Source organism: Melozone crissalis, unplaced genomic scaffold, assembly GCF_028551555.1.
Source record: "Melozone crissalis strain CALT ecotype California unplaced genomic scaffold, PUWL_Pcris_2 ptg000061l_1, whole genome shotgun sequence".
Taxonomy (NCBI): domain Eukaryota; kingdom Metazoa; phylum Chordata; class Aves; order Passeriformes; family Passerellidae; genus Melozone; species Melozone crissalis.
In genome coordinates, this window is record NW_026535839.1 from 14,228,516 (window position 1) to 14,250,664 (window position 22,149).

The 22,149-nt window shown below is 40.3% G+C and overlaps 1 protein-coding gene across 1 annotated transcript in view; it reads right to left on the minus strand.

Annotated features, from left to right (window-relative positions):
- SLIT3 (slit guidance ligand 3) overlaps positions 1-22,149 on the minus strand; it is a 483,586-nt gene that overhangs the window by 154,050 nt on the left and 307,387 nt on the right. The window contains exons 9-11 of the mRNA XM_054287925.1: positions 20,681-20,822; positions 6,548-6,619; positions 2,197-2,268 (exon numbers count right to left, since the gene is read on the minus strand). Of these exons, the coding sequence (XP_054143900.1) occupies positions 2,197-2,268; positions 6,548-6,619; positions 20,681-20,822 (286 nt within the window). The remainder of the gene's footprint in view (positions 1-2,196; positions 2,269-6,547; positions 6,620-20,680; positions 20,823-22,149) is intronic.

Consider the following 22,149-nt stretch of genomic DNA (forward strand, 5'->3'; position numbering starts at 1 on the left):
AAGACTGAGCTGCTAAGAGGGAAAACACTGGTAAGCCACTGTCTGACTTCATTCCTGCCTCCTTGTTCTTTCCCCTTTGGCAGTGACATTGGGAGGACTGGCAAATCCAAGGTGTCCTCACCTGGGGAAGCTTTCAGAGAAACGCAGATTCTGCTGACCAGAATTTCATCTTGCTCCATAAACATATCTAGAACTCAGAAACTGAAAGAACTACAGAGAGAAACCTGTCAGGTCTGTGTGACAATCATGAAAGATGAGGAACTAACCATGGCTTGGCAGCTAGAGGGAAAACATTTTTAAGACCTACCTGCAGTGAACAGCAGGGGCAAAACCTTTCAAAAGGAAGTAAAACCCAGCTGATAACTGACACTAGAGAAGGAGGCTGATAATTCCAAGACCAAAGTTGATACTGTCCTATAAACAAGGCTGCCAAGGAGAGGAGAAACTGTTTTACAGCTTTGTGTGTCTGTAGTGGAGGGAAACTGAGGCAAGCAAAGGGAAGACTTGGAGGCAGTTCCCTTGCTACAGCCTTTGCTGCGCTGCATCTCATCTCCCTGCCACAACTCACTGGCATTAACTAAAGCACTCTTTCACCCACTTGGATATGAACATATCCAAACATCATTTACTTAAAATATTGCCCTGGATGACTGGGCAGAGTACACACAGTCATGTCACTGCTTCTGTCTGCAAGTCAAAGCACCATAAACTCCTGCCCAGTTTATATTCTCATTTCCTCCCTGTGCACTCTGATGTGTTTTGTCCCACACTCCTGCGGCCACCTGGGGGTATCTGAATTAACTGTGCTAAAGCTGAATAAATTCTGCCCAGTGGAAATGTCTTGCCCATCCTAGCCAGGAGGTTTGGCAGGAGCAGGAAGCTGCAGCACTGCAGCATCAGCAGCAGTTTCACACCAAGCCAGGACTGTAGCCTTCAGTGAATGTCACTCTCCTGCTGAATTGCTTCCAGACAGCAGTGAGGGATTTGACCATTTCCACAGCATGTTGAATAACACCGCCTGAACTATTTAACAAACACCAGCAACACTTAATATATATTTCTGGCATTCTCCCAGCTGGATTCAGGGCACAAAAAAGGGCCAATCCTTCTGCATTCTGGCTCAGAGGTTTACTGCAACATGGAAGTTTAGTACTTAATAACTTTCTAATATTCTTCTAGCCAAAAATTTATTCAGTTTCTCAGAATTGCCCAGTATTCAGAAAATAAATTTATGTCAGCTTGTAGAGACAAACGACAGTTTTTAAAAACCAAGCTGGGTTATATGAATATTAATGAGATAATTGTTTCCATATTGTTTTCAAAATTAATTCAGGTAAATATCATTCTAGTTGTGCTTCCCTCTTCTCTCAACATTTCTACCACTCTATTCTAGTTTATCCTCAATATGCAGCTCTGATCTTGCTCTTTTTACCCATTAAAAGCTCAACTGTTTTAATAGTGCTATGGGTACCTAGGCTGAAATACAGCTGCATGTAAATTCAACTTGGTGCTAAATCGGTTTTCTGTGTTCTACAAAGAGAAACAAATGGCTGTCAAGAGATCCTACCTTCCTTTTATCTCCTGTATGAAATCATATCTTAGTCCCCTGCCAGCTTAATAATGCAGTAATTACAGCTAAAGCATATAAACATTTTCTTATGATTAGGCCCTTCCCTAACTAGTTTGAAGAAAAAAAGACAAACCAAAAACCACCACCACAAAAAAACCCCCAAAACTAAAACAAAAACCAATCAGAAAAAATCCACAACACAAAGCCAGAAAACTCCAAAGAGAGTGTAATTTCATTACTATAGAAGAAAAATCCAGTATGGAAATATTTCCCCAACTCTTCCCTGATTAAGTGCTCCAGTCATGCCTAAGGTGAGGTTTTGGTGTGCCATGAGCAGTGTGGGGGATGCAGCAGCCTGCAGGTGCAGGGGTACAGGAGACTGAATAATGTTTGAAGTGATTTGAAGTGCAGAAGTCAGCAGCCTTATGAGAGACTTGCAGACAGTCCTCCTTTCTGAACTTCATTTTTCATTTACAAAATTTTTCATTTACAAAAGATCAGATGCTTCACACAAGCTGGCAGTTGCACACAGAAACATATGTTCCCCCAGACAGCACATTATCATTTTTATTCCTCTTACATGCAAGCTCTCCCCAAATGCCCATTCAGTTCTATTTTCTACTTACAATGAAATGAGAGATTTCAAGCCTTTGAATGCATCAGGTGCAATGTCAGTTATTTGATTCTTGCTGATGTCTCTGTGAAAAGAAAGATTTGAAAAAGTGTTAGCAAACAGGAATTTAATGAAAATATTTTAACTGTATTGGAAGAACACACTTGATATAAACCAGAAGTAAATGATCATATTATCTCAGAGAAATGATGAACATGTATTTCATGTACATCTTCACTGGGGGATGTGCTATGAACCCAAGTAGACTCTAGATAAAACCTCACTGAATGAGAACTTACTAATCAGAAAGTAAAGAGGTTTTCCATTGTCTATATCTTTTGAGCTACAAATTATGTTGGTTAAAATTTTAATGAGGCCTTCAAACTTTTTTCAAATCTAGCCATGTAAAGTTGGAATTTTTTGTTTGTTTTTTTGGTAACTTTTCTAAGGTTTGATTCTTTTTTAAAGCGCATAAAGAATGGCTCTGCAATCTACTGATGTTTTCTGCTACAACATCCTGCCTAGCAGGACAGGATTCACGGAATGTTTCGGTTTTGCAGCTCAACTTACAGCAGCCAAACTTGTCACCTTGAAAGCAGGAACATTTGTTTTTGTTTTTATACAGGTTTTTGTGAAACTTGTTTAGACTGACTGCTGCTTTTTATCTAGTAAGCAGAAGTATGAAGTGGATCAGTCCTATCTATTTATTGAGGAATGTTAAATATTGAGGAATGTTAAATATTGAGGAATTGAAATCAGACAAAATCACGGGAAAAGGCGAGTTTGCTGAACAACAACTAGCATCTGAAAAGGGGCATCTGGATTTTGACTGAAGTATTTCAGCAGTGTTTTGGCATGCTGGGAATGCATCCCAGCATTGCCACCCTTGCTGTCTCCCACGGCTGGACCCCAAGGAGTGTGTGAGTGATGGTGCTGAGCGACAGCAACGCCACGCTGGGCTCGGTGCTCTCACTTCATGCAGCTGCACTACAATCAGCATTAGAAGATAATTAGACACATTATTTCCTTTCTATTAGAGCCCAAGTTCCACTGCTGTCAGATAAGGAGGTTCCATCTCCTTCTGACTTGCCTGAAAGAAAGGGATTCAATTTTGTCCTGGTATTTCTGTTCCCTGTGTTTGTCCTGCTTTGGTGACATTGTCCTATTCCTTATTTCATTTACATCAAGACAGAGAGAGGCTTTCCTAAGCTGCACAACCGGGACAATTTAGGTGACATGAGGCTCATTTTCTTCGTTTAGGCTATCTCAGAATCACTCAGGGGAAGTGTGCCTCTTCAACTGGAAATGTAATAAAATTATCAGGATTGCACTCAGGCAGGGATGATATCAGTCACCTCACACTCCCTCCCTGCACCTCTGACAGCATGATGGAAACCTCTGAAAAGGTTGTTGCACGCCCCTTGGAGGGTGGCTGTGCGCAGTCACCAGCTGGGGACATAAATTGGTTTTGACTTTGCACCAGGGGAGCAAGGATACCCTGCAAGATGCTGAGTAACACATGACTGTATGGCTTGAACGTCTTCACTGGAAAAGGTTTTGAAACAAAACAGATTTATTTTTAGATGCAGCCAAATGCAAAACTATTAATAGCATTGGTTGAATACTCTCTTGTTGACTAACATTATTAAAAACAGATTACTTGATTATCTCCAACTTATAAAATGGACTGTTCTCATTTGACAAGAGTACTCAGCAAAATCCATGTTATACATGGTTTAGTTTGTGGAAGCTGCTTAAAAATGTCACAACTCCACAGAGCTACTGGCAAGCCTGTGAAATCTCAATGTGTTTTCTGCTAAAATGTGGTAAAATTAGTCTGACAACATGAAATGCCACTACAAGCATCAGAGCTAGAGAGGTGCAACCACAACCTTCAAAGTTATTCCATGTACTTGGCTCTTACTCGTGCTCTACAAACTTGTTAGTTAGAAACCTCAGAAGAGCAGAGACAGGAAATGTGGGCAATTCTGATTAAGCCCAAGACAAAATAGATTTCAGCTCCTTTACTAAACCTAATCACCAAAATAACTCTCCCATCCTGGAAGATGAAGAGATAATTCTAAACAGCAAAATGCAGCTATATGCAAGTGTAACACTTGAATTAATATACATTTTCTGCTATCATCTTGACCTAATAATATCAAGTCATATCTAGATTATGTTGGACAAGTGGATCTAATTTAATAATTAGTCTCAGTTATCCAATTAGCTAAGGAAAGGAAACTTCATTATCTTGCAGGAAATACTCAGTAAAGAATCAAAATACAGAGTGTACAGGGTTGCAAATGAGGACTATTATCACTAACATTCTTGCATATTTTTTCACCAGAAGAAGAACAATACAATACAATTTACAGGGTTATGCTAATACCCTGAATGATATAAAATATTATTATAGTAGTTAATGGTAACAATAACAACAGTTATATTAATGTTCTGCATTTGTACCCCCAGTAGGGCATCCATTAATTACATTGAAAATCTTCCTGCTATGGCATTGTTCATTGAAATCAAAGTGACAGAAATTAAGAAAGGCTAACAAAACTTCAGTGATACTGAACTTATCCTTCCTCTAAAGGAAAAGGATGGATGATTCTTTTGTTTGAGGATATAATCTTTTCCCCAAAGTATATTTTTTTTGTTAAAAGGACTGGGAATCTTGAAAAGATGGTGTCAATAATCTCTTTAAATACTAAAACAAATGTCCTCAATAAAACCATGTGTAGCAGAACTGTTGCTCAATCCAGGGCCTCAGTGCCCAGCAGGAACTAAACTTTAACAAGGAGACAGGAGGATAAACAAATGGCAAAACATCAAGTTTGTTATGGGACATTCTGCAGCCCAAATACCTGTCCCAGGTTCTCCCACAAGATCCTGTCACACTCACTAAGCTTTGGCACAGATCATCTGCCACAATAACTTATTATTTCACGATGAGCTCAGATCTCAATGAGTGTGCCAATTATACCCCAAAAAGCTGTTAGCACCACTTGCTAATGGAATTCTGCTGCAAAATTCTAACATTAATAATTTCACATAGCAAGTGCTGCGTTGGATAGGGCAGCTACCTACATTAAAGAGTATTTTTGGTCAACTCCCATAAAACTACACTTCACCCATCAAAGAAATATGAAAAGACAGTAAAACATCACCAAAATCTAAAATTAGTCATACCTTAGAAAGAACTATGTAGTGATTTTAATAATAAAAAAGTTACAATTTAGGTCACTGAAAAGAGATCCATCATTATTCACTGAAATTACCATCTTACTATCCAATACAGCACTTCTTTAAAAATACATACAACCATATTGGAAGTGAGACAGAAGAATAGAGACCATCTAAGATTGATGATTTGACCTGTTAAATATTCAGATCCATATTTACAGCTCTTCAGCTCTAGGAACTTGCTAAGCTGGGACTGGAAAACAGCAATTTTGCCCTTAAATCAATGGTCTGGTGCGAGCTGACTTCAGCTTCCCAAAGCTATCTGATAATCCAGTGTGTTCTCTGAAATGAGCTGACAGTGCCTTAATTCCAGCATTGTTCACATCAGAGGAGAGCTGCAGAGGCACTTTCCCAGCTGCATTAGTGCTCATCCACAAAGCCTGGGTGACTTCTGGAAGTTACTGCTCCAGTGGCAGCAGCAAAATCTCCATTTCTGTGGGGAAGCAGGGCTGAGCTGCTTTACCATGATCTGTATCATCGTGGAACTGTCACATCATCTCTCACACATCACTCAGAAATGAAAGAAAAACCTGACTGGGGGAATGCCCCGTGTTATCTGCATGACAGCACTGCTACACATCAGGGTTATTGTTTTCTTAATCCAGAGAGAAAACAAAAGGGGCAATAAAAGGAAGAATTATCTGGGTATCTACTGGTGATTAAGTGACATGAAAACAAGCTGCAGCAGGTTTCCTTGTTTTCTTGTAAACAGTCAAAGCATTTCAACATCAGCCCATCAGAGGCACTGCAAAGAATTCCTCCTGCTCTAACTGGGGTCACCACCCTGACGTGCTGCAAACACAGAGAAACGGATGAGAGGAGAAACAGGACTCCAAATCTATTCTGGGGAAGCAGGTTTGAAGTCTGAGCAGACTAACAACTAATTAAATCACTTCGTTTATAATAGGAAGTGAAATTAAGCATTATTAAGGATTTCATGCACTGTTAGGCATCCTGAACCAAATTCCATTGCTGCTTACACTCTGAAGAGATGATTTGTGCAATCCCCAGTGATTTCAACACAGAATTGCCAATATGTTTCTAAAATGAAGATACTGAACTTGAAGCTAGAAGATTCATGATTGCTCTTGCATGTTGGTCTTATTAAAACTTACATTCTCTTCAGCTTCTTGTACTGGGTGAAAGCTCCAGGGGGAATGATTTTGATGAGGTTTTGTTCCAAACGTCTGAAAACAAACAGAGCAATATACATGTTAACTGCTCAGCTACAGGACAGGAATCACATTAATTATGACAGCACATTTTATAGAAATATAAAGCAATTTTACAGGGTCTTGTGCAAAACATGTTTTTATTTTGAAGTCCACTAAATAGAGAAAATACTGAGAAAATTACTTAGAAAAATAAAATAATCTCTCTGATTGCTAAATTGGTCTAGAAGAAATGTCACAAGTTAAGGAAATTGCACTTTTAAGGTTCATTGAATTAATAAATAATAGTAGGCACATTTTAAAGTTAAGGTAGAAAATAGAAAACACAGATGCTTTCCTTGACTAGCTGTTGTAAATAGAATGTAGCTGTTTAAATGGACAGCTAACCTAGGTTGTGACAGCTTAGTAAACAGATTAATTAACACAATCAGACCAATTCAGGGGCAACAACCTGGGAAGATGCTAGAAACAAAAGTGAATTCACTGCAAGATGAATTCATATTTTTAAGAGGGTAGGGAGCATTTTATGTTATAATGCTAAAAAAAGAGAACTGCATCTTCCTATTCAACTACCAAATACTTTAATTTTTCTAAAATATGGTCCAGACTACATAAAAAGTCTGTTTTTATTTCTAGTATTTGATTTCAAAGAAGTATTCTTTATGAAGTACCATAAATGCATGTATCACTAAAATAAAATGCAAGCAGCTTTAAGACACCGCCTACAGCAACCACTGAGATTAATTTCTGTTCCTTCCTCACAGTACTTTCAAGCATTTGTCAGCAAGTTCCCTGAATTCCTGCTAAAAGGAATGGCTTCTCCTCAGATGAACTTCAAATATTCATCTCCATTAGAAATGTAAAAGTGGATCCTCAAACAACTAATTCCCCTGACCATGTTCTACTGAGTTGAAACTGAGATCAAAATGTGGTTTCACCTTGCTCTTATTTATTATTGAAATTTTGTGTATTTTTTTTTTCACTGAAGTGTCCTAAAAAGCAACAGTTTAAATAGTAAAAAATCTGTGGTTGAAAATGGCTTAGAATTGAAATACAAAAACATTTTGGAATGATGGAATGAGGCACTCCAGTCATTTCAAGTTGCTGCAGCAATGCAGATGGGAGGAAAAAAAAACACTTTAGAACCAGGAATGACAATAAAGTGAAATGGGAGAAGGCAGAAGTAAATCAAGGTTTGCAAAGTACTAGGCAATAGTAGAGAGAAAATGTGTTAGCTCTCTATCCCTCTGGTGATCTGTGCTTTCATAAGCAAAAGAAAAGAATCCCCTTGAAAATAAGATAATTTGCCAGCTCATTTATACTCTAAGAAGCTATTTAAGTACAAATATTTTGATATTTGCACAGGCAGCTTGTACAGTCAACGTGCTCGCCCTCTTTTATATCTGTAGCCATCTATTTTTTAAAGGTTGTGATCAGAGTTAATTCTATTCCTTGCTTTGTGATCCGAATTAGTGTCTGAGATTTCCCTCCCAGTCGGTCTAAATATAACACGTTTCATTTCTGGCAAGTCCACAGTGAAATGCAAATTGCTGCGAGCTCCAGCACGCCACTATTGTTGGGTGTTTGTCACCAGAATTAGCAGCACACACTCTTCCCATAAAGGCTTTTTGTCAGCCTGCCAGCCGGGTGTTTCACTCCTCCCAAGGGTTTCTGTGCAGGCACTTCGAGGAACAAAAGAGGGTCATGCCTGCCCGATTTCCTGGCCCTGGGGATGGAAAATGGGGCTCAGCCACACCACACATGCAGCCCTTACAGAAAAACCCAAATACAGGGATGGGGGGGAACGTGGAGCTCTTTACAAGCAGAATTCCCGGGCAATTTTAGTGACTCAAGGGTGGAAATATACACAGAGTTTTCTCCCCCCAGAGAGGGTGAAAAAAATATCCCAAATTGGAATAGTTAGTCACAGATCCCAAGTAATAAAAAAATGAAATTAAAAAAAAAAAAAACAAAATAAATTTAAAAAAAAGAAAATAAAAATAAATTTCTAGGAAAAGTGGAGAGCAAGACAGAAACTGCCGCAGACATCTTTTATGAAAAATCCTTTCCTTAGGACTTTTCCTCTTGAGAAGCTGAGAGGCTTCAAGAACAAAATGTAAACAATGGTTATCTGCTGCTGTGGAATGCAACAGGTGCATCTGTGATTGGTCTCATGTGGTTGTTTCCAATTAATGGCCAATCACAGTCAGCTGGCTTGGACTCTGTCTGAGACACAAACCTTTGTTATTCATTTCATTCCTTTCTATTCTTAGCTAGCCTTCTGATGAAACCTTTTCTCCTATTCTTTTAGTATAGTTTTAATGTAATATATATCATAAAATAATAAATCAAGCCTTCTGAAACATGGAGTCAGGTCCTCGTCTCTTCCCTCATCCAAGAACCTCTGTGAGCACCATCACAAGAAACAGGAGTTATCTGAGAGTTGCATTCTGAAGCTACCTAATGAACTCTTCACCCTTTCCTACAAAATCTGCAGCAGATGGCCTGTACAGAAATGGATGGACAAGGCTCTTGTCATCTGCTGCTGGATTTCCACCACAGCACCTGTCATTGCCTTATTCCACAAAGCCCTTTGCAAATGAAGGACTAAGGAATCTCATGTTGTGCTCAGTGCATTCCACCTTGCAGATGGCACCAGAGCAGCACCACGGGTCCCATTCAGGGTGTGTGGGCAGGTGGGCTCTACCCTGGGCACCAACCAGGGCACCGAGCCCAGGCCTGCATTAAATAAGCCTGTGCTTTAAAAGAATGAAGTGCTGACCTAACTTCTATTTAATTTTTACATAAATGCATGTTTTAAAATGGCAAACCTAGCCTGAAAAGCACAATGCAGTTTCACAAGTAAAATAACAGAAAACACCTTGTTTGTATTAACACTTTACTCTTTCACCTCGTTTAGCTCATACATGACATGTTGAGTACAGCAGACAACTAAAAATCTCAAGAAATTCTAGGTTCTGCCAGGAGGGGAGCTGGAAGTTTCAGGGTGATGAAGGCCTAATTAGAAACCATACAATGGGAAACTGCTAGAGATGTCATCTTTGAAATAAAGTGAAAAGCAGTATTCTTACCTAATATTGGCCTTTTTTCCTCCAAAAAGTGAGAAAGTATAAATTTTATAGCCACATTTTATTTCTGAGAAGAATACCTAGATTACCTAGAACATGACCCTTGGAAAACTGTGGTTTTTATGGTGTATCCCTATACTATGGAGTGCTGTCATATACTATAAAACCATCTATGCTAGTGCAAAGCAACATCTGGGAGTTCATTTTTTGGGGGGTATTACCAGAATATACTATAAAATAATTTTACAATGCATTTGAGAAATCTGTACAAGACACACAGTCCTAACAATGCTAAATTTTGATAATTCAAACAATTACCTCCCCTCCTGTTAAAAGTTTCTTACAACTCAATAATTTTTTTTTCATTCTCCTGTGGTATTTCATACCCAGCTCTATTTAAGAGACTTGCCAAGCAGAATTCCCAAAACTGATAAAGTGAACTGGCCCTGTTGAAGCTCCCAGAGGTTTTTGTTGCTCCTCTGTTGCCCTGTGGCTGTGCCATGTCACCATCTGAGTGCTGAGATGAGCTGAGCACATCTCCCCCTCTCCACACACAGCAATGCTCTGTCTGCCTCTACCAGCTTCATTTTAGAGGCTTTGACAACAACATCAAAGGACAGCAACAATTTCCTTTCTCTTCTCTCATATATCAACAGAGATTGGAAAGGATGAGGGCCCACTGAACTCAGATCCATTTTTGCTTGTCATAACATGATGCTAGACTGGATAAAGCCCTCCTTCTTCCTACTTTTTGTTTTAAATGACTTTGCAGCAATGAGAGCAAAAAGTAAACATATCAGAGAAAAAACCAGGACAAAACAAACCCGGGGAAGCCATGCAGTTAAAGATGAAAAACTGTCCCAGGGTAAAGAACAAGCACTCAAATTCCCATGCTAATCCATCTCAAAGTTCACTGACGTGCAAATCTTTTCATCACCTCCTCCTGTGGCGCCTGCATTGCTCACGCCCAGGATGGCAAAGCACAAAGGGATAAAGAACTCTGCTAACAGGGACTCAGCAGAGCCAGCTCACACTCAGGAGCGATGGAGCCATTTGTCTTGAAGAGCGATTCCCCCTGCAGAGCTGGGGAGACAGACATATTAATTTGGGCTTTAACTATCTCCCTTTCATTGAGGGAAAGAAAGAATTTGTTATTTGGGTCTCTAATGGAGCAGTTTGCTAGCAATTTTCCCATTTCAAACACTGTCTCAGCTGCTAATGTGCAATGTTTTGTCAAGCTTACCTACCCATAACATAGACAAATCACTACCTTGGAGAAAAAGAGAGGGAGGGAAGCATCAGTACTGATAATTCTCAGCTGTCAGATGAATAGAGCCTACAAATGAGCCAGCCACGCTCTATTAACAGTGCCAGGAGCTGTGTCACCGGTGTCCCTGGGCATGGGGCAGGCACTGGGGCCCTGCTGGGACACAGAGAGGATGAGACAGGGTTTCCCTGGGCTCTGCTGGGCTGGCATGACCAGACAGCCCCAAGCCAAAGCCACCTCAGAGAGAGGGGAACAAACCTGTGGCACTGGCAGGACACACAGAGCCTGTGTGAAGAGTAAAATCCTTGTTTTCCTCCTCCCTATGACCTGGGATTTGCATGGAACTGGGTGGGGAAAGAAGGAGCATTGACATCCACCATGGTGACACGTGGTGGTGTTCACAGGGGTCCGAGGATGAGGGAAGAGATGAGGATCTGACTCCATGTTTCAGAAGGCTTGATTTATTATTTTATGATATATATTATATTAAAACTATACTAAAAAGAATAGAAGAAAGGATTTCATCAGAAAGCTAGCTAATAATAGAAAAGGAACAACAACAAAATCTTGTGACTGACCAGAGAGTCCAAGACAGCTGACTGTGATTGGCCATTAATTAGAAACAACCACGTGATCCAATCACAGATGCACCTGCTGCATTCCACAGCAGCAGATAATCATTGTTTACATTTTGTTCCTGAGGCCTCTCAGCTTCTCAGGAGAAAAAAATCCTAAGGAAAGGATTTTTCATAAAATGTGCCTGTGACAGTGACAGAAGCCAGGGATGGGGAGAACAGTTGGGGTTAGGAAGGAGGAAATTTCTAGGGAACACAACAATCAATCCAGGGACTGAAACAACTGGATTATAAAAACCTACTTGGGCCATTATTCTACATCTATCTCATCATTTAGACTCTCATATTCTACTGCGCATTTTAGTATCTGATACAGAAAAGTCTACAGGTGTATTTTCACTATTCAAGGTGAATAAATCATACTAAATAAATCACCATCATACATGGTCTTCTTACTACAGGTATGAGCTGGATCTAATCCCTGCTCTGACACCTTTCTTTGCCTCTTCATCTGAAACACAATCTTTACTCCTAGCATGCACAGCAGGTTTGGGTAGCTGCACTGAATATTCACCCAGGACAGCTCTGGATGGGAGAGAAGGGAGGAATCTGCCCTGCAGTCACAGTCAGGACTTGCAGCTCATCCAGCAGCAAAACCTGAACCAGCCTCAGTGCAGGGCCAAAACCTGCAGGTCTGCTGATTCAGAAAGTGCTCACGGCCTGATATCCCAGGGAACAGCTTTTTGTGTCTCTCACCCCTCAGTCCTCCAAAAAAAAAAAAAAAAGAAAAGAAAGTTTTGTAGAAAACAAAGTGCTTTGGGATGGTGGGACATGAAGTATTTTAGATGTGTGTGTTTATTGCTTGGTTTAACAGTTGAAGCCTTCACCCTCCACCCCAGCCAGACTCTACCACCACTATAAAACCCTTAAACAAATGGGGTCCTCCAAGAGTTTTACACTGCTGCCTTTCATCACAGCACCTGAATGACTCCCAAATCAAATTAATATTACAATTATAAATGCCTCTTATGGAGTCTGCCTTAGGAAATAGAGAGCTGAGAGCCAGGAAAGCATCCACCTGTATTAATAAAAGTGACAACTGGAGTCTCCCTTCATATTTCCTTTGCTGTTGATTTTCAGGTCTAGCTGTTGAGCTCCTGCTGTAGTTTTGGACAGAAGTGCTTCCTAACAACTCACCTGAGCGCAGATCTTCAAGAGAAAAAATCCCATCAACAGTGAAGTGACTTGTCAACATAAATCTACCTGGGAAGTTACACAGGTAATTCTGCTCACCAAAAGACATCTTTCAGAATGAAAACAGATGTTTTGATATGTTCCTGATACCATGGTGTTATTCTCAAAGCAGTGCTGGTGACATTGGATCTTCTGACACACTGCAGTGAGTTTAGTTCCAGCTGTGTGAGACTGAGGTATCAGCTGGTAACCACTGAATTTGTGATGGCAGCCACATTAGAAATCCATTCTCTCTGCTGTAGCACGTTAATTTTGCATTAAATATAGCACAGACAACCAGGAAACGCCAGAGAAATCCACAGACTGGTATTTCACAAAGCGTCTTTTGATAAAACACAAACGTCTCTCTAACGACATTAACACCAGAATGAAGCATTGTTCTGCCAAACCTCAGAGTTTCTCCATCCACCACTGTGACAACTCCACATTTGTGGTGGGAAATTTTGGCCCTTCTCATCAGAATATACACAGCTCATCATTGCAATGTCCCTGCCAGTCTAATCCATATATTTTTCTTTCCTTATCCCTGGCTGAGGGTGCAGGCTCCCCCTGAGCTCCCTCCCACACCTGCAGATGACCTAGTTCAGGTGAGCTCCCCTGAGCCATCACCTGTGACGGTGTTCAGGGTAAATCAGAAGCTGGTTTGGGGGTAGAATACACAATAATGCCTCCCTGCTCTGAGTCTAGACTAGACAGAGAGACCATCTCCAAAGAGACCATCCCCAGGTGCTGCCCAGTTCTGGTATTCACTTCCAGCATCTGCTCTGAGCATTTTCACTGATATTTTTTGGAACTTTTTTTTAGGGGGGTTGTTTTGAGGTTGGTTTTGTTATTCTGAAGGGAGACAGAGAGTTTCTCTAGCACCTCTGTGAAAGCAATCATCCACCAGTGGCTGAACCTGATAAATATAAACCTGTAGGATCATTTTTAACAAGTCAAACCCAGAATATTTGCTTCACTGAGAAGCTCTGTGAGGTCCCAGACAGACTAACCCCTAAACGCATCACATTGATTTTAATTATTGCTTGAGGAGGTCAGTCCTGACCACCCTCTATTGGCGTCCAATTATTTCGAGAAACTTCCAGCCCTGATCACTCCCCATGTTTTCTCACAATGCTGACAATTTCAAGCTGATTTGCATTTAATTTGTCAAGTTGTGACACAAAACTATTCTTTTAGTGAAAACTGAAGTAAGCTGACAGAAAAAAACAAAAAATTATTCTTTAATCTCTAATCTAGCTTATTATTAGGAGCTGTGTACATTCTGTACATCTGTTTTTACTGCACGTTTACAATACTGACAAGGAAAAGGCAGAACACCAGAAATTAGCAGGAAAATTAAGTAGCTGTTTGGTAGTTGAAATTCTGCCACCTGTAATATTTTCTCAACAGATTCTGTTATTTGACAATAGACATTCCTCAAATCCTTTCTTACTTTCACAGTCTTTTTAAGCAAAATAAACAGAACATGTGTTGGCCAAAAGACAATTAGTATTTCAAACAGTAAAAAAGCTGATTAGTATATTTTATGTCAAAGTTGTGATTTTATGCTCTCTATTTTATTTTCTGTAATTGCTTTTCCTCTTCATAATCAGCTTTAAGAACGTATATGCTCATTATATATTGCAATCTCCTTATTTTGCTTGGCAACACAGGAGCTTTGCAGTGAAATTTGTATTAGATAAAATATACCATTTTGGTTATAACATTCATTTTTATGAGTAATTATTAATTTGTGTTTATACTGGACTGAAGTGATATCTCTGGGAAAAAAAGATTGGACTTACACACTTACACACACAAGCCCCCAATATCCTAAACCAAACTAAAAACCAAAACAATCTCAAATCTACAAACCTTTTAAGTTTAATCCTACACAGTTTGCCTGAGTAAATTAACCTGTACATAACTTTTTTTCTAAAAGAAATCTCCCAATTATCAAAAGCAGTGAAGAAGGTAAAAATTGATATGGCTGAAATGAAAATTACCATGTGTATGAGACCTAGAAATTTATCAAAACAAGCCCACCTTCCTGTGCCTGCAGATGACATTAGTTACACAACTTCAGAAATAAAAGTAAAGATGTAAGAAATAAATCTGCCTTGATCTTGCAGCATAAACTCCCTGCTGTTTCTGCTTGTTTCTAAAACTGTGAAATGCAGCTTTCTGTTTTCCTTAATTTGTCTCAGCACAGAAAACACTTTTATTCTTAAAATTTTCCATATATTTATATTTTCTTCACTGACTATCAATCTAAAATATTTATTATTTCTTTATGATTTTTGTGTTTTGAACTCCACAAAAAAATTTCTACATATTTTTGGCCTGACAAAATAAACCTCTGTGGAATGCAAGACACAGTTTGCCTGGTGAGATCCAGAACAAAGTAGTCAGGTTAGACATGAGAAGCTGTCCAGAGCCAATTTTCAGCAGTGAATGAAAATCATATTATAGGATTCAGCTACAGGAGCCAACCTGGTTCCCCAGGCAGAGAATTTGCCACCAGAGGCAATTATGGAGCATTTACTGCAGGTTCCAAAATTCTCTGCTGGCTTCAGCTGCACTATTTACTGGAAGCCTGGGAAAATTATTATAATTTTCTTTCAGGAGGAAGAATAATGTTAAATTAAAAATTGTCATTACTTTTTCCATGAAGTTTATAGTTCCTACACATTTATATTCTTGATAAAACTTCTTGCCTTTTTGAAACTGAGAACTACAAAGCCAATTGTTAATAAACATGAAAATGCTGTCGTGTAGTTAATTTATAATTTATATAACAAAAAATTATTCTTATTACAATGAATAGTTACCAGTGCTCAATCTTTCTATAATAGCTTTTCTGACTTTATTTTAGTTGGAGGAAAATGAATTTTGAATATACCAGTAACTTTAAAACCCAGAAATTGTTCATCACTCTCTTCAAATCATAAAAGCTTCCTAAAGATTCCCAGCTGGAAATGCACATTCCTGCAGGTACTGAAGAACAGAAAAGGCAATTTCTTCCTGAGACAATTCCTGAAACAACAAACACAGCAAACCTGTCTGCCTCCAGCTCTGCAACACTGCCCAGCACACTGGCACCCTCCTGACGTTAAATTTGTCAGGAAATCATTCATTAAAGGTAGAACAAGTAGAACATTGCATTACAAAGTGATCATCTTGCAGAAAATTAGGTTTGTGCTCATTTTGCCAGAACCAGGAGAAAACCAACATTTCATTTTTCCTGTGCTCCAACTCCAGAATTTTTCCTAAGAGTGGAAATTCTGCACCAAAATCACGTGCTATTTATACCTACAAACACATCAGCCACCAATTCAGCTATCAAAAGTGAAAATGCTAAACTAAACCCATGTGGAACAAGTGACTCAAACCACCCTTAGGCCAAGCCTGGGTGCTGGTGGAAGGGCTGCCGTCCCTGTTTGCTGTGCCCAGCCACCAGAGGAAGCTGTGGCTATTATCTCAGCACACATGGTGCCTAAACTGCACTTCTCCTTCAGGGACTGGCAGCCTCTTTACTGTCTGGAGCAACTGCATCAGCATTCAAACAAATGGTTTGTGATTGTTTCTGATCCAGGTACATCCCACCCAGCTTTATCTTGGCTCATTCAATTCTATTTCTCTTAATCTCACCAGACACAGGGCATGGTACAGGTAAATGACAGTGGTGAAGCAAACTTGACATGGACAGATCTTAGATCTGTTTGAAAATTTAAGGATATACTTTACATTCTGGAGTTTGATTTATAAGTCTGCAGATGACTGAGATTTGGCTTTTCAGAGTAATTAACAGTGCACAGCACAAAGTGTTCAAAGCACAGTGCCTGTTGACTTTTGCTGCAGCTGGGAGTCCTCAACACTGCTGAATGTCTCAGCTGAGTCAGCCAGAACTGAGATTACATCACCAGTGACCACCCAGGGAAAGCTTGTGCAAGTCACTTGCCCAGAATCAATTAATAAAACCAGTGGCAAGAAGAGGCACAACCCAATTCTCTGAACTGCATTCACAAGATTTTCTTCCCCACAGCCCCCATTTTGCAGTTTTCCTGTTTCTGCAACAAGTGAACAGACCCCGTCTATACACACAGGCTCCCTCCCTACACATCCCTGATGCATCCCTAGGCAACAAGAAATGAATCCAAGCTGTCAACAGCAGCATGAGACTGTGCTGTTGTTGAAGTGAATGTCACCACAAATACACACAAAAGCTTCAAATGACAACTGCAGCTACAAACATTAACTTTAGTATTTTCTAGCATTTTCTAATTTATTTCTTTTTACTTAAAAAAACCCCAAACATTTAATTCAGTGGCCTCAAACCCCAAAACTGAAATTATTGATTCCATCACAAGGAAACTCAAGTGGAACAGAAGTCTGAGTCCCAGACCCCTGTAGTGCTCTCTAACTGGAACAGCAGCAGTGCAAACAGGAGCTGTCTGTGTAGTTTAAGAGTTAATCTGTGCCTAGATAGTCCCTAATGCACAGGACAGACACTCAAATTGCAGTTGGGTTTCCCAAGTACGTGGTGAGGAGGCAGGAAGGCTCTCCAAGGTAAATGTGCTCCACCTTTCCCTGTGTCCCTCTGTCCTGCCTCAGTATCCCAGTCCTCCTGCCAGCCTACACAGCTGGTGTCCAATGGCACCAATCCCAGGCCTTTTCACCAAATATTCCTCTCTTTCTCAGGCTCACAGCACTTTGCTCACCCTGTCTCGATTTCCTTTGTTCCCAATTCTTCTCCTCATGTGTTTGGTTGTTTCAGTTCACCCTTCTTTTCCCATCACTTTCTGTACTGGACTCTGCTTGTTTACATTCTCTCAAGCATCCCAACCACAATCCAGCTTCCAGATTTATCAAATAATTAATTCCTTCTTTTAAGCAATCTGCAGATCCTTCAGACAAGCAGCACCCAGTGCCAGTGGTTGCTGCTCCAGCATCTGCCTCCAGGAGAGGGGCTGTGTCCTGCCTTTGGGGTCTGTGCCCTGCTTTTCACCCAGGAAAGTCTTGCACCAACTGCTATCAAACACAAAGGCACAAGTGGAAGTCCCTGCACCACTGTTTTAAGGTGTACAACATCCTCAGACAAGACCTGCCCAGAATTCACATCCTAAAACGCTGCAAGCCTTGCTTGCAGTGATAAATAAAAAATGAGTGCATCAGTCTGAGGCAGACAAACAGCATGAAAACTTCCTTCTAAAGAAGGGGCAGAGGAAGAGTGTTGTGAGGTGGGAGAAGATCAATAGGGGGTTACTGCTCCTGCCCATGACTGGCAGGCATCAAACAAACGTGGCAGGCAGCTCGTGGAAGCAAATTCTGTTTGAAATCCTGCAGCCAGGGCTGGCAGTGCCCTCAGCCCCTGAGCCCACATCTGCATGGGCAGGAACGCTGTCCTTGGGCTGATTGATGCCAGGGAATCACTAATGACTGAGAAAGGATCTGTCCAGCCCATGTCCTGAGCCCAGGGCTGCCCAAGCCATGTGGTTTTGGTCTCTGCTATCCCCTGGCTGAGCTGTCACTCTGTCTGACAGGCACTGGCTGCAAGCTTGTGATCAAGTCTGAGCAGAAAAACAGATTCTTGGAGGCTTTGTCTCCTCTCTGCTGGTCATCCCTCCCTCCCTACACCTCTCCAGCATCAAGCCCCTTCTGCACTCACATAATGTTCCCTATTTGCCTTCATGCATTTTCTCTCATTCTTTCTAAATAACTGCAACCTCTCCTTTTATTGTAGGTGCTGTCCCAACATAGGGAATGACTGTTTTGTTCATGTACTAGCAAACCACCACACCACATGCATTTTGGTATTTCTTTTCATTAAATGCCTCCAGGTGCTTAATGACTTTTGTTTTCACCCAAGTAGTCATGCAAAACTTTTCTGTGTTTATTCTCATGTGCTTCTCTATGGCACAAACTGTTCATTTCTCCTCTGAAAAGCAGAACAGAACCACTTTGTAAGCAGAGATTATTTTGTAACACTCAGCACACAGTCTGTATTCCTCAGCTTCAATTTCTCATAACTCATTTTTCCTCAGTCAATTTGGCTGCTGCTGTCAGCTCCCAACTGAACAAGAAGCTGTATAAAAAACCAAATTGCATTCTCTACATTCTTGCTACCTATTTTATGAAATTATGAGAAAGCAAGTCTGGGGTACAGATTTCTAGCTTTCCTAAATTGCTTACTTAGTAGCAAACATCCTTGCAATGAAGTCCTTTACCTGGGGGAGTAATAGAGTAACACAACAGACTTCTAAGTCATCTGTGGGAGAGGGAAAATTAGCATCATATGATGCTTGTTTGATGTCCCATGACAAGTGAGTTTCCTGGTTTGTGATGGGTTTTCATCAACAAAAACAGGCTGAGGACTTTTTGGCAGCTTTGTCAGAGAAGGTTCTGCCTATCCATGCTAATGAAGAAAGGTAGGAAGACTGAATGAAAGATCTTTAATACTGAAACAGAGTGAAATGTAGGTCACCTTTAATAACTGTGCTAGAGCTACAGCTGAGTGTTTCATTTTTATAGAACAGTTTGTAAGTCAAGTGTTCTTACCAGAGCAATTTGGATTACAAGGGAATACTGAGTTAGGGGGAAATACAAGAACAAGTTGAATTCAATGTTCCTTGGGGTTCTTATGCCCAGAGCAATAGAAGGACACACAGACAAGGAGAGGGCTGGAGCTCTTCTGCTACTGAGAAAGGCTGGGAGAGCTGGGGGGGAAGAGAAGGCTCTGGGAAAACCTTAAAACCTTTTCCTAAGGGAAAATACCTAAAGAGGCTCCAGGAGAGCTGGAGAGGGACTTTGGACAAGGGCCTGGAGTGACAAAACAAGGGTGAATGGCTTAAAACTGACAGAGATCAGTGTTTGATGGGATATTGGGAAGAGATTCTTCCCTGTGAGGGTGGGGAGGTCCTGGCAGAGGTTGCCCAGAGAAATTGTGGCTGCCCCATCCCTGCAAGTGCCCAAGGCCAGGCTGGATGGAATTTGGAGAAACTAGGGATAGCGGAAAATGTCCCTGCCCAAATCTGGTAGGATTGCTTCCAACCCAGAACACCCCACAATCTTACAAATTTATGCTTTATCATGGTCAATTTTGCTGTGTACCATTATTTCTACAGCAACAAGAAGTTGATAAGTCCAGTGACCATGTAAATGCTTGAATTTATACTGTGTAGACTGTAAAAGCTGGCTGGATGTCAGAAAACTCAGTATGACAAGAACCTAAATAGGAAAAGAATTGATCTGCATTCCCTATGGACTAACCACAAGTAAAATGGTTTAATATAACAGTATTTCAGGATCACAGTAGTGTGAAGTCATGGACACAGAAATAAATGGTTCCAATTCCTAGAGGTAGTAAAGGCAAACAAGTCTATAAAACAAGCATCTGATTCCACAACACAAGTCACAAAACTGTTAAAGAACCAGAAATAACAATGTGGAAAACAAGATACAGAAGGTAAAATCAGCAGGGACAATGAGCTCTGATGTTCTAATTTATTATAAATGCATCTTGCCAAGCTAAAAAGTTGCCCCTCCATCTCATGGGGAAATGACTGACTAGAAATAAGAAAGCACTGTGTATTTTCATTTACTGACTACAGAACTGCAGTTCTGGGTTTGTGAAAAGTAAACGCAATCTGAACTTAAGGCCCCAAGAACTTTATCTTGCTTTCAGGTAGGACAGTGCCAAAATATCTTAATTTACATTTAAAAATGGTTTGAGCCCTTAGCTCAAAATAACAAACCAGAGAGGACAACTACTGACAACTGACTTGAGAACAACCTGACAACTGCTTAGAACACCTTTTAAAACATACACCTTTCTTCCACACAGGAGGCCGTGAAATGGAATAAAAATGGAGAGAAATGGAAAAGATTCGTGCGTGAGAGTGGCACTTACATCTCCCAGATGTCCTCGGGGAGGTTGGCAGGGATCTCTGTCAGGCCCCTGCCCCTGCAGTCCACCACGTTGTTGCTGCAGGTGCAGGCGGAGGGGCAGGAGACGGAGCTGGCGCTGCACGACGGCGGCTCGGACTGGGGGCCTGCACACAAGGAACACATGCCAGGCTTTAAAAAATGATTGTGAGGCTTTAACAACAAAATACATCTGGCTGTGGGTTTTGCAGATCATCTTATTATACAAGGTAATAATTTATTTGCAAGTGAATATAATATTCTATAAATCAGCTGTAGAGAAAATATGTTAAAGTGTGTGTCACAGACATCTTTTCATGAAAAATCCTTTCCTTAGGATTTTTCCTCCTGAGAAGCTGAGAGGCCTCAGGAACAAAGTGTAAACAATGCTGCTGTGGAATGCAACAGGTGCATCTGTGATTGGTCTCATGTTGGATGTTTGTAATTAATGGCCAATCACAGTCAGCTGGCTCGGCTCTCTGTCCAAGCCACAAACCTTTGTTATCATTCTTTTTGTACTCTTAGCTAGCCTGCTGATGAGAACCTTTTCTTCCATTCTTTTAGTATAGTTTTAATGTAATATATATCATAAAATAATAAATCAGCCTTCTGAAACATGGAGTCAGAGCCTCGTCTCTTCCCTCATCCTCAGACCCCTGTGAACACTGTCACAAGTGTGTTCTTATTCCTCTCAGCCTCCACCCTATCAATCTCTTCCCCTCATGAACACTTCCTTCATGCTCACCCATATCAATACATTCAAAGATTTTTAAATTAAGCTTTAGAATCAAGTAGCATTTCCAAATTTCCAAAAGTTATCTTTCTCCAGAAGTTTCCATTACACAAATACTTCTTGAGTACTTTTAAATACTGAGAGAAGACTCTCATCAGAGACAACTTATGTTTTTGAAATATGGAAACCTGTTATGGTGTGAAGACTGAGAACACAAATCCTTTTTTTTTTTTTTTCAAGATTAGACAATGCAGTTAAAGGAAACATTAAAATAATTTAGAAAAACATGAGTTCAAACTTTCAAACTCTTGCTTAAGCTAGACACAAAGACACAAAGCTACACACAGAGCAGAGGTGTAGCACGAGGACATTGCTCCATACAAATTCTAGTCAATTCATTAGATTCAGGCTTAATTAAGTGTCATTACATTTTTTTGAAACTGTAGCAATTATGTCAATTTTACTCAAATGGTTATGATTCCTACATTTAAAGTTTTGATATATGCATACATTTAGCCATAGATAAAATGGGTTTGCTATGCTAATTGAGGTTATCAAGATGCAGCAGTTATTGGTTTATTTATAGTGAGTCATATTTCCAAAGTACATGGAACACAAGAAGCCTCAAGAATCTTTATGTTGAGATACAGATGGCTAAATGTGAAGGTTTGTAAGGCTGGTAAGAAGTGACAAAATTCGTAAGAGATTGGCCTTTTGGGTGG